Source organism: Palaemon carinicauda, chromosome 34 (genome assembly GCF_036898095.1).
Source record: "Palaemon carinicauda isolate YSFRI2023 chromosome 34, ASM3689809v2, whole genome shotgun sequence".
In the NCBI taxonomy this organism is placed as follows: Eukaryota; Metazoa; Arthropoda; class Malacostraca; order Decapoda; family Palaemonidae; genus Palaemon; species Palaemon carinicauda.
The window spans coordinates 22,238,662-22,251,161 of NC_090758.1; the positions used below are offsets into that span (position 1 = coordinate 22,238,662).

Below are 12,500 nucleotides of genomic sequence, written 5' to 3' on the forward strand. Positions count from 1 at the left end.
AATGAGTATACTCAAGTCTTTCTTTTGATTTGGTGAACAGTCTAGGAACCGTGGAAGGGACTTTAGAATTTCCGAATTGTTCATGTCCTTCCAAGACAAAGTCGACTTCACACTGAAATCAGTCTCGTCATCCTCGTGGCTCACGTCTGTACCAACCTTGGTAGGAGTCTGCACCTCATTATGCATCTCATTCTGTGACCTGTGATTAAGAGGCGTTAGTGACAAACTCTGCTTGGCAGATTTAAAGTCATGAATTACATGATTAACTATACCTGTGGTAGATTCATAATTTGTTTTTGTGGTCCGCCTGATAATCTTAAAGGTCCCATGCATTTCTCTCTCAAGGGAGAGCCAGGTACGCAGCGATATACCAGTACCTTATCTCCACACTTAAACTCTCTTACCTTTGCCTTCTTGTCATATCTATCCTTCATAAGCTCTTGAGCATGCTGCAAGTTCTTTCGAGCGAAGGCATGGATATGCAACAACTTCTCCAAGGATTTAAAGTATTGGGGAAGGCCTACCTGATTTTCTTTCCTAGAACCTTTTAGTATCTGTTCTTTTATCATGCTGAGATTTAACCTGGGTCTTTGTCCAAACATCATCTCGAATGGAAAAACTCCTGTAGACTCATTTGGTACGCTCCTAAGTATGTACAGAAGTAAGTCTATGTCTTCATCCCATTCCTTCTCCGTTTCCATTCCATAGCGTCGTAGCAAATTCTTAAGAGTCTGATGAACTCTCCCTAGGCCCCATTGGACTGAGGATGATAGGCTGAAGAGAGAACATTAAAGATATTAAATTGATGGAGAGCACTCTGGAACAAAGTATTGGTAAAGTTGGTACCTCTATCGCATTGAAATTCCCTAGGAAAACCAAACAATGTAAAAACTTTAATCAGTTATTGGATAATGTTTGTAGCAGAGATATTTTTAAGTGGAAATGCTAGAGGGAACCTAGTAGTGGGGCAAAGAACACTTAATATATTTTCATTACGCCGGCTAGTTTTTGGCAAAGGCCCAACACAATCTATAATTATTTTATCAAAAGGTGTACTAGGGACCACAATGGGCACTAGAGGGGCTGGTGGTATCTTTTCATTAGATCTTCCGGTAACTTGGCACACAGGACACCTATCTACGAAACTCTTTACGTCCATATTCATTCTGGGCCAGTAGAAATCTTCTAGGAGGCGCCTGTATGTCTTCGTAATGCCCAGATGACTCTCAGCAGAGTGGGCTAATTTCATGATTGAAGATCGAAGGCTGCCAGGTGCAACCAGTTGATGACAGTCGCGCCACGAGTCTTTGTCAGTCAGTGTAGGATACCTGAAATGACGCATGAGGATATTATTCTCTAGATAAAATAAGGGTAACTTATGGCTCTCATCCGAGGGATTTTCAACCTTATTGAAGCAATCCTTAAGGCTATCATCTGATCTCTGAAGATTAACAAAATCATCATGATAGTGACCAACCAAGTCTGGTAAGCTCGGTGAGGAGTTTGAGGTGTCGTCATCAGTGGGAGCTCCAATTGCAGCTTTAGTAGCAGCAGAACAAGTGGTGGCTTGGAAAGGTAGAACTTCCTGTTGGTTCTGCTCATTTTCTATAACACACCCTGGTTGAGAAATAATGAGATTAGGTAAGACAGTTCCTTCAGCTAAATCATTTCCTAACAGAATATCAGCTTTCTCTAGGACATAGTAATCTCGTTCCTGTAACATTTGCGAAGCTATATGAGCAGCCTTGCCTTTCAGTGCACTCCGAATGAGTAGAACATATTGTTCTTTTGGCTAATGCAAGGTTGTGGCTGTGTCCTTAAAAGTACCAAAAAACACGTCTGGTTCTTTTTTCATCAAACGGTGGTAGCAGTTTAAGAGCCTTAGTGAGGGAAAAAACATTCGCCAAGCTTTCTCTCTTTGCCCTTCTCGTTCAACCTGATAATGGTCAGCTGTCTCTCCATTTGTATCTTTTCTTCTCTTTCCCGTCGTTCCAAGGCTATCATTCTTTCTTTCTGCTCGTATTCAGCTTGACGAGCTGCCTTTTTCTCTCTCTCCAATTCAAGCTGCAACTTGAGCTTTACCAATTCTGGATCCACTATAGCCTTAGCTTCACCTCTCCCTAACATAAGGGGCCGAGGGGGAGCAGTTTTTTCTGATGAAACGGAAGCTTTGGCTACCAGGAAATCCAAAACTCTACCCAGCAGTTCCGCTTTCACCATGGAGGGCAATACAGGAATCCCTGCTTGTTCAGCAATCTTTCGCAAGTAATTTTTCTTGGCATCTCTCAACGATAAGAGGTGCCCCCGAGGGTCCTCAAAACACTTCTCTGCGTTGAAAGACATGGTGGATCATAAAAAGCACCTTTGGTCCACTACGAGCACTTTCCGAGTCACTGTCACCGAATCCCTATCGCTAAAACACTGAATCACCAATGGCTAAACCACAGAATTGTTGAATTTCTATCCCTTTATGGTCTATTCACTGAATCACTAAGCACTAGGGCAATAAATCACCGAATCACTAAGCACTAGGTCAAAAAATCACCGAATCAATAACACTAGGGCAATAAATTACCGAATCAATAACACTAGGGCAATAAATCACCGAATCAATAACACTAGGGCAATAAATCACCGAATCAATAACACAAAGTCAATAAATCACCGAATCAATAACACTAAGTCAATAAATCACCGAAACAATAACACTTCAATAAATCACCGAATCACTAACACGACGTCAATAAATCACTGAATCACTAACACGACGTCAATAAATCACTGAATCACTAACACAATGTCAATTAATCATTGAATCACTAACACGATGTGAATAAATCACTAACACTTACTGTCACGGGTATGAATATATTATCACTTTAAAGAAATATACACCAATTGTCAGAGATTTCACCGAACTGCCACTGAACGTTACCTTAACGAAAGCATAAACAACATAAGTCACTAACTTTTTCGAAACTATCACTAACAACGCACGATGCACTAGTTAACTTCCTTTTTCACAAAAACCCACTTAAATATACAAGAACCACTAACACACACTGGAGGGTGCACAACGTCACTTTCACTAAAGTATCACTTTGCTACATAAAATACACTAAGGAACGTACACTGAGGTTATACAAAATCAATTTCACGAAACTCACTTAAAGCACTAAGAAAACGCGTTCCTGGGTTCTCGTATTCTGTAAAAGAGGGACAGTAATCCCTGAGGGAAATTAATCCCTGAATGATGGGAAGTGATGGTTACCCAAGTGTTACAATATGTCTGGGGTGACTAAAGAACGCAATATCGACAGTCAGCAATGTCAAGGCAACAGAACGGCGACTAAGTACCGATTCCTTGCACTGCACATCCTCCAAACAATCGCCAAGAGGGGATGAGTACCCTATGAAGGAAATTAATCCAGAAGCATTCTAATACGTCTGGGGTGGTTAGGGAACGCAAAAAAAGCAATAGTCGGTAACGTAAAGGCAACAGAACGGCAACTAAGTACCGATTCCTTGCGCTGCACTTCCTCCAAACTATCAATTATACTTGCGATGACGTATACAATACAGCACCTTAATCGCAGAAGGGAGAGCTCAACAATGGTGGAGGTGTAACTGTTGATTGTACAATAACAGAAACTCCCCAAATTCGATCACTATCCTAACACGCTTAAATTACTTCATTCCACTTCACTTCACTTCACTTCATTTCACTTCATATCCTTGTCAGGCCCCCACTGTAATGAATTTCCTTTTTACCTTGATGTTAACCTTTTTCTATTTTTAGTTGTCACTCGTGATCGAACAATTATTATATGCCTCCAATGGTTACCGTAGAATAAATACAACCATTAGTACAATCAAAAGTATATTACTTCCTTCTCACTATAAAGAATAGCACAATGTCACAATACTTTAAATTAAGAAACAAGTATTCACCACCAAAGGTTAAGGAGCTCTCCCCTTACCGAAGCATGGAAAGCTGTTAAGTCAGTTTTCCCAAGGATCAATAATAAAAATAACAAGTAATTTTACAATAATTCACTAGCGGTGCTAGGAAAACAAGGACTAAAATATAAGTCTGGAGACATAACCAAACAACACATGGTGGCTGTGGAGGCTCAATATAAAGGTGAAAATTAGAAATATGATAGGGCATTACAATATATATATATATATATATATATATATATATACTTTTGGGTTCAAGCCATGTCGTCCTGATGGAAGTTCCTATCAGGTAGCTTCCTTGGGTATATTACAACTACGACGATATTTCCAGAGAATTTACCTTAAGGTTCCAAGAATTCTAACTCCTGGAGCGAATATCCCTAATAAAAGAACCAGGGATATCGCGAAATATCAAAGGACGTATTCTTGACACGCCACATGGCAATCTGCACCCCGAACAGAGATAACACTTCGAACGGGTCAATAGGCAAGAAAACGAAAACGAGAAAGAAAAGGAGAGCTGCTCTCAAGGTATATCTCTTCTCCCGTTTCGTAAGCGTGCATTGCGCTGCTCACGACGCTATCTGTATTCCTTTTTGCGTAGCTCAACACCTCGGTGTTTTTTCCCTGTGTTTCTCGCAATTCTTGGATTTAACCAATTAATTATGCTTTCTCCAACTTCTCCTGCTTCTGATAAGTTGAGTATTATTTCATTTATATATAAATATAGGCTCTTGGTAATTTTCAAAGTGATTAATAGTAATATCCTTGTTACAAGGGCTGTTGCCTACCGGAGGCGTCCTGGACGCTGTCGCTCACTAGGTATGAGTTATTTAGTTAGCCAGAGCGACGTTCCCGGCTGTTTCGCTTTAATAATTTTAGCTGTTTAGCGTTAGATAGGATTTCTTTATATGATGCTTTTAGTATTGTTTGTCTTGGCGAAGGATTCGCCGATTCTGGCCTACGCTAGACCGTGTAGCCTAGTCGTTTGGGCCTAGTACTTTCTTGCATGATATTCAGATCTCCGAGTGTTTTAAAGTTTTATTGAATCTTTAGGCAGTTTTATACATTTAAGATTATATTGATTTCTTCCAAGATAGTATATGAGTGAGTTTCGGTGATTTAGGTAATCGATTCTCTTGGCGCCTAGGTTAAGTTGCCTATGGGGCCTTAGTATACTTTCTCACACTCCCCGGTTGCTCTCTTCTCCTCGGAGAAGGTGTGCAATCCCTTTCCCTCTGTTTAAGCCTTGGGCTTAACCCTAGTGGTTTATCTGAATTAACTTTCGATACAACTATTTTAGGGTGTTGCTGATCCTTCCTGTTTCTAGTAAGTCTGGTTTCAGAGAGGGGGCAGGACATCAGAGTTCTTAGTCTGAGTCTGTTATGTCTGGCTTGTGGTTGAGACTCCCTTGCTAGACTGACACACGACATAGGAGGCTTAGCCTACTTAGGTCACTTTCGAAGATTTCTGTACGAGATGTTTCCTTCTTGTTGTGATCTAGCAGACTAGTCCAGTGTTGCTGTTCTCGGTGTCGAGGATAGGAACCTTTTTCTGGGAATAGCAACACCTTCCTTGCTTTGGTCCTGCGGGGGTTGGCAAGTATTGCTGGCCTCCCTCCTCGGATCTCCCTTAGGCTAAGATGAGTTTTCTTGGCTACGGGTGATTCATTACTAAAGCAAGGTTGGTAGGACCCTCTTCGTCCTTTCCCCCTCTTTCCTCTGTCATGGCCTAGCCATTACATTACTGTCCGTCATTCTACATCTGTACCTAGCATAGGTTAGGATGTGGAGTTGACTTAGTCCCTTGCCGGCCGGCAGAGTGTGCCGGCCAGCAAAGGTCTTCTGCTTTGAGTGCTCTCTGGACCTCTCTTGGCCCCTCATCCATGTTTGTCTGTAGAACCAGATGGCATTGGTCAGGAAGCCTGAAATTATATTCTCCCCTTCCTTATGTGCACTCTTTCGGGTTGCCGGGCTATGGGCTAGTACAGTCTCTTATCCCGGCATCCATTCTGGTCTTCTAGTGTTGTACCCTAGCCGACTGTTGGCCTAAGTGGCCGTCAGCCGGGAAGTCGGAGTTCTCTGGTTCTTTTACTGCCGGCTGGCATCGGTTGTATAACTTTGCCGGCCGCCTATTATCACGCCATTGTCTGCCGGTCGCTACGAGTGGTGGCCGGTAGCCGGGTGCTACCTTGTGTAGTTGCCAGCCGGCACATGCATTTGAACCAGCGTTCTGCTGCCTTATAGCTCTTAAGTAGTATACTTTAGATCTAGTTAAGATGTGTACCGGCCGGCACATTACCTTCTATACTGTATCCAGTATTCTTCAGTATAGTATATACTGAAGGGAGAAAACTATAGTATAGTATTGTTACAACACTGTGTTTTCTAACACTTCTGTGTTATCTTGCACGGCCCTTTGGTGTTGCCTTACAGATAAAGAAAGTGAGGTCTTTCTTGTCTACTATCCGGTATTTTAAAATCATCCTTTAGGTGTGAGCTACACCTATTTCCTCTGGAAATTTTTCATTGGTTGCTCTAAGATAGATTAACCATACGATTTCATTATCTGGAAGGTTGCAGCAATTGACTGTGCGGGAAACACAAGTGTCTGTCTTTCCTTTCTGTTTAATTATGAAGCTATGTATATCCAGTGATACGTAGTTCACTTGATACTCATGGAAATTTCTTCTCTTTACAGGAGGCCCATCCGAATTGTGGAAGCGTCTTCTGCAACGTCCGCAGCAAGAACCTCTGCGGACATGATTTGTGTAGGAGGCACGCAGCATGCGCTGTCTTCAGAGGTGATCTCCGGTATTGGGACCCGCAGGTATGTACCGTGTGCACAAACCTGATTGCTGAGGCTTTTGACTCCCCTAGGATGGTGAAGTCAAGGGATGCAGCAAGGGAGAAGCTTCGTGCCTGGGTAAGGGGTTTCCAGAAGAACACCTCTGGGCCTTATCTTCCAAGTGAAAAGATGAGGGCTTACCTTTTCCCCAGAGCGTCAGCTGAGGCAGTGATTCCCCAGCCTCAAGTGGAGATACCGGTAGTTCAGATTCCTGCGGATGCTGAAGTCGCGGTCGCCCTGCAGGACATCCAGTTGGAGGACAGGATGTCAGAGGTGTCCAAGCGTCTGGAAGATGACCTTCTGGCAGAAGACCAGGATGAAGATCAGCATCCAGACATTGGAGAGGAAGAGGCCGACGAGGTGTCGGCTACTCCGGTTTAGGCCTCTGAACCTATTCCCTCAACATCGTCCGCTCTTCCAGAAGAGCTGGGAAAGACCCTTTCCTCCATCGTTGGAATTATCCAACATATGCAGAGGGAGAATAATGAGAAGGCGGCTGCAATGGAGCTGGAGATGCGGAGACTTGCAGCATCACGTGGGCCCCAAAAGAGGCTCAGCGTGAAAGACCTTCCCTTGTGCTCTGATGCTAACCCTTGGAGGTATGCTGAGCACATGCCGATGACGACTGGAAAGATCGTCATGTCGGAAAAGTTGGGCTCAGTTCCCCTTGAGGAGGTGGAATTCTGGCCCAGCAAGGGGTCGTATCCGGACTGTTATGTCCGTCTGAGGAAGGAACCAGCTTCAAAGGAGGAGACAGAGCCGAAAGAGGTCATAGTTATGGACCATGCTAAGGGTCAAGCTTTGCTATCGTGCTCGATGAAAGAGAGGGGCTTCACAAACTCAAAGGTTCCTGCTTTGAGTAAGAAGCACCCTTCCTTTGTGTCCTCTCCTGCTAGAGCCTTCCCCTTTATGCAGAAAGGGTTTGTGGCTGTGCTAAAAGCAGTCGAGGCTGGCAAGCCATGCCCCTCCTTGGAGGAGTGTAAACCTTTGTCTCTGGCCCTACCCATGGACCACAAGGACTGGAAGGACGTCCATCTTACCTTTTCAGTCGGGAAGTTGGAGGCTGACATTGCCGGACGTCAGTTCGGTGAGAACCTCCCCAAGCTGTCTGACTTTCTTTTGCGAAGGGAGCTCGAGACAAAAGAAAGACTGGCTACCTCAATGTCTCTTCAAACCACTCTTGAGACAATGGCAAGTGACCCCAAGGTTCATGAGATGTTTATGTAGTGACTAAGATTCATCTGGCCACAGTGACAAAAGACCTTTACAGCTTTGTCAAGGCGAGGAGAGCTTGTAGGGAGTTCGTGTTCGCCTCGGCTGCGGTGAGGCACGAGCCAAGGAAACTAATCTCCTCCAACATTTGGGGCAAAGACCTTTTCCCTAGCGAATCGGTCAAGGAGGTTGTAGATATGGCCGCTCCGGAGAATAGAAACCTTCTCCAGAAGTGGAGCCTATCTCTCAAGAGGAAGTCTTCCCCGGATGAGGGTCCCCAACCAAAGAGGAAGACTAAGAAGACTAGTCTACCCTCTCGGCCAGCCAAACCATTCAGACAGCAACAGCAACAGCAATTGCCTATGCCTTCAGCGCCCCAGATGGTGGCACAAACCCCGATCACATTCCAGTGGGTACCCCAAGCCGTGTCGACGCAGTTCCCGGCATTTAACCCAACGTTCGAAGGGCAGTCAACTACCTTTCGAGCAAAGCCTAGAGGAGCAGCCAGAGGCTCGTCTAGGCGCCCCTAAAGGGGGAGGGGATTCAGGGGTGGTTGCGGTCAGGGAGGCAAGACCTCAGGACAGCAGTCAAAGTGATGTGATACCAGTAGGAGGGAGACTTAAGAATTTTTGGGATCGGTGGACCCCCGATCCCTGGGCCCACATCCTACTCAAGAATGGACTGGGTTGGAGCTGGTACAGCACTCCACCCCCGTGCCCTCGATTTTTCCAACACTCCACCCCCGTTCCGGAGGAGTACATTCAAGAACTGTTGGAGAAAAAAGTGATCGGAAGGGTAAAGTCCATCAAATTCCAAGGGAGGCTGTTTTGTGTTCCCAAGAAGGACTCAAAAAAACTCAGAGTCTTTCTGGACTTGTCGCCACTCAACAAGTTCATAGTGAACTGCAAGTTCAAGATGCTAACAATGCAACACATAAGGACCTTACTGCCCAAGAGGGCATCTACCGTGTTCATAGATTTGTCAGACGCCTATTGGCACGTTCCAATAAATCGCCGTCTCTCCCCCTACCTAGGGTTCAAGCTACATCGAAGACTCTACGCCTTCAAAGCCATGCCATTCGGGCTAAACATAGCCCTAAGGATCTTCACGAAGTTTGCGAGCATAGCTCTCAAACAATTACGCCTAAAGGGAATCCAGGTGGTAGCCTACCTGGACGACAGGCTGGTGTGGGCAGCATCCAAGACGAATGCTTGCAAGCTTCTCTGCAGGTGATCCAGTTTCTAGAGTATGTAGGCTTCAAGATCAACAGAAAAAAGTCTCGACTTTCTCCATCTCAAAAGTTCCAGTGGTTGGGAATCCACTGGGACCTAGTGTCACACAGATTCTACATCCTGGCGAAGAAGAGGAAGGAGATAGCGGGCTCTGTCAAGAGACTTCTGGATTCCCAAAGGATATGAAGACGCGAACAGGAGAGAGTGCTGGGTTCTCTCCAGTTTGCTTCAGTAACAGACTCGGTGCTAAGAGCACAGCTAAAGGATGCAACCGGAGTTTGGAGAAATTATGCATCAAACGCGCGAAGAGATCTGGGAAAACCAGTTCCGCTTCGTCTACGTACTCTTCTCAGGCCTTGGTCCCAAGCCAGGCAACTAAAGAAGTCGGTACTTCTTCAGCCATCTCCCCCCTCGTTGACTATTCACACAGACGCCTTGAAGAAGGGGTTGTGAGGTCATTCTTATCGGAAGAAGGCCCAAGGGACTTGGTCCAATCTATTCAAGACATTTCACATAAACTTTCTGGAGGCTATGGCAGTACTCCTTACCTTGAAGAAAGTCTCCCTGGGTCGCTCGACCCACATAAAGTTGGTGCTGGACAGCGAGGATATTGTGATATGCTTGAATCAACAAGGATCGAGGTCACCACCTCTCAACCAGGTGATGTTGGCCATCTTTCGACTGGCGGAAAAGAAGAAGTGGTACCTCTCAGCAGTTCACCTTCAAGGAATCCGCAATGTGACAGCGGACGCTCTATCCAGGTTCACACCGATAGAGTCGGAATAGTCCCTAGACGCAGGATCATCCTCCTTCATCTTGAGTCAAGTCCCAGATTTGCAGATAGACCTCTCTGCGACGAAAGACAACAAGAAGTTACCCCTTTACGTGTCCCTGTACGAGGACCCCTTGGCGGAAGCAGTGGACGCGATGTCCCTCGACTAGAACAGATGGTCCAGGATTTACCTGTTCCCTCCTCACAACTTTCTGTTGAGGGTCCTCAACAAACTGAGATCCTTCAAGGGAGGAGTGGCAATAGTGGCTCACAAGTGGCCGAACAGCGTGTGGTTCCCTCTGGCATTGGAACTAAGGCTGAAGTTTCTACCGTTACTAGATCCAGTTCTGACCCAGCGAGTCCAGAAGTCGACTGTCTGCACTTCATTACAGAAAACCCGGACCCTGCAGCTCATGATTTTCTCTCCCTAGCGGTGAGAAAGCGTTTCGGGATTTCATAAGCCAGCAAAGACTTCCTAGAGGAATATAAGTGCAAATCTACTAGAAGGCAATATGAGTCATCTTGGAGAAAATGGGTGGCCTTTGTCAAGGCGAAGAGTCCGCAGGAGATCTCGACAGACTTCTGCTTATCTTTCTTCATCCACCTCCATGGTCAAGGGTTGGCGGCTAACACGATTTCAGCGTGTAAGTCTGCCTTGACAAGACCCATTCTATATGCCTTCCAGGTCGACCTAGGTAACGAGATCTTTAATAAAGTTCCGAAAGCCTGTGCTAGGCTCAGACCTTCAGCACCTCCAAAACCCATTTCATGGTCTTTAGATAAAGTTCTTCATTTCGCTTCACTGTTGAACAATGAGGAGTGTGCGTAAAGGATTTGACCCAAAAAGTTATTTTCCTATTTGCACTCGCATCCGGGGCCAGGGTTAGTGAGATTGTAGCCCTCTCTCGAGAGAAAGGTCGCGTTCAGTACTTGGATGGGGGAGAGCTGAACCTGTTTCCTGATCCTACGTTTCTCGCCAAGAACGAGTTACCCACCAACAGGTGGGGTCCCTGGAGAATCTGCCCTCTGAAAAAAGATGCATCTCTATGTCCAGCAGAATGCCTAAAGGTCTATCTTCGTAGAACTTCAGACTTCAGGAGTGGTCAACTATTCAGGGGAGAAACATCAGGCTCAAATTTATCACTGAAACAACTTAGGGCGAAAATCACATATTTTATTCGCAGAGCGGATCCTGACAGTACACCCGCAGGTCACGATCCGAGGAATGTTGCCTCATACTTAAATTTCTTTAATTGTATGGATTTTGAACATCTTCGTTCATACACTGGCTGGAAGTCTTCCAGAGTGTTCTTTCGTCACTATGCGAAGCAAGTGGAGCAACTAAAGGGGTCTGTGGTAGCAGTGGGTTGTGTCGTTAACCCTGCTGTTTAACTCTGCGAGGAACAGTGGATTTAATTGGGACGATTAATTCCGGGGTGAGTGCGTAGTTACAAACTGTTCTACAAACTAAGTGTGAGGGCACGGGGTTGCCCACGTTGACTGTTCCACTTTCAAAGGTGAACCTAGCATAAGTGCAGACATGTGTGCCGAGCGTTTCCAACGCTAATGTGACTGATTAGTAATACAGACTTTTACAATTCTGATACCTTGGTATTTTAAAAGTGGCGCTAATGTTTTTCTTTCAGATAAACAAGTTTCTGTTTACTATCATGCTTATGCTTATTTTTTGGTTATCCTCCTCTTATATATATATATATATATATATATATATATATGTTGTTAACCTGTTTTATTTATTGTTTGTACATAAACTAGTTCTTGTGAACCTTGCGTCTCCTTCACCTGTGTCAATTTATTGATAATAATTGAGCATTACGTACTATGTATACAGGGTGTCTCAAAAAAATGTACTCACTCTTAGAATTATGAGAAAACCTTTATTTATGGACATAGAGAAAAATGAAATAGCATCGAATACATGAGACAAATGTGTTTGAAGAATCATGTTTGCGAATGTTCAAATTGATGACCATTATTGTCCAGACAACGCTGATAACGCGCACCAAGGGATTCGCAAACGTCGCGAAACATGTCATTAGGAATATCACGACATTGTCTTTCAATTTCCAATTTCAATGCATCAATTGTCCTTGGTTTGTTGGCATAAACGTTGTCTTTTAAGTATCCTCATAAAAAAAAGTCCATGGGTGTTAGGTCTGGGGAACGCGCAGGGTATTCAATGGGGCCCCTTTCTTTCTTCGAAACTAAGTTGATTTCCTGCCATAGCTTCAGTAATTCAGGATATCTGCAACACAAAAAAAGACTGAGTACATTTATAATAGTCATCAATTTGAACATTTGTCTCATGTATTCGATGCTATTTCATTTCGCTCTATGTCCATAAATAAAGGTTTTCTCATAATTCTAAGAGTGAGTGTATTTTTCTGGGATAATTCTAATAGATTGTTCCTTCATGCAAGCGTTTTTTGCATTGGTTTATGCTTTCTCTTAGC

General features: G+C 44.4%; 1 protein-coding gene across 1 annotated transcript in view; it reads right to left on the bottom strand.

The window, feature by feature from the left end:
- Nucleotides 1-2,220, bottom strand: part of LOC137626756 (uncharacterized) — a 3,600-nt gene extending 1,380 nt beyond the window's left edge. The window contains exons 1-3 of the mRNA XM_068357758.1: nucleotides 2,115-2,220; nucleotides 1,134-1,617; nucleotides 273-774 (exon numbers count right to left, since the gene is read on the bottom strand). Coding sequence (XP_068213859.1) covers nucleotides 273-774; nucleotides 1,134-1,617; nucleotides 2,115-2,220 — 1,092 coding nt within the window. The remainder of the gene's footprint in view (nucleotides 1-272; nucleotides 775-1,133; nucleotides 1,618-2,114) is intronic.
- Between the last annotated feature and the right edge of the window lie 10,280 nt (nucleotides 2,221-12,500).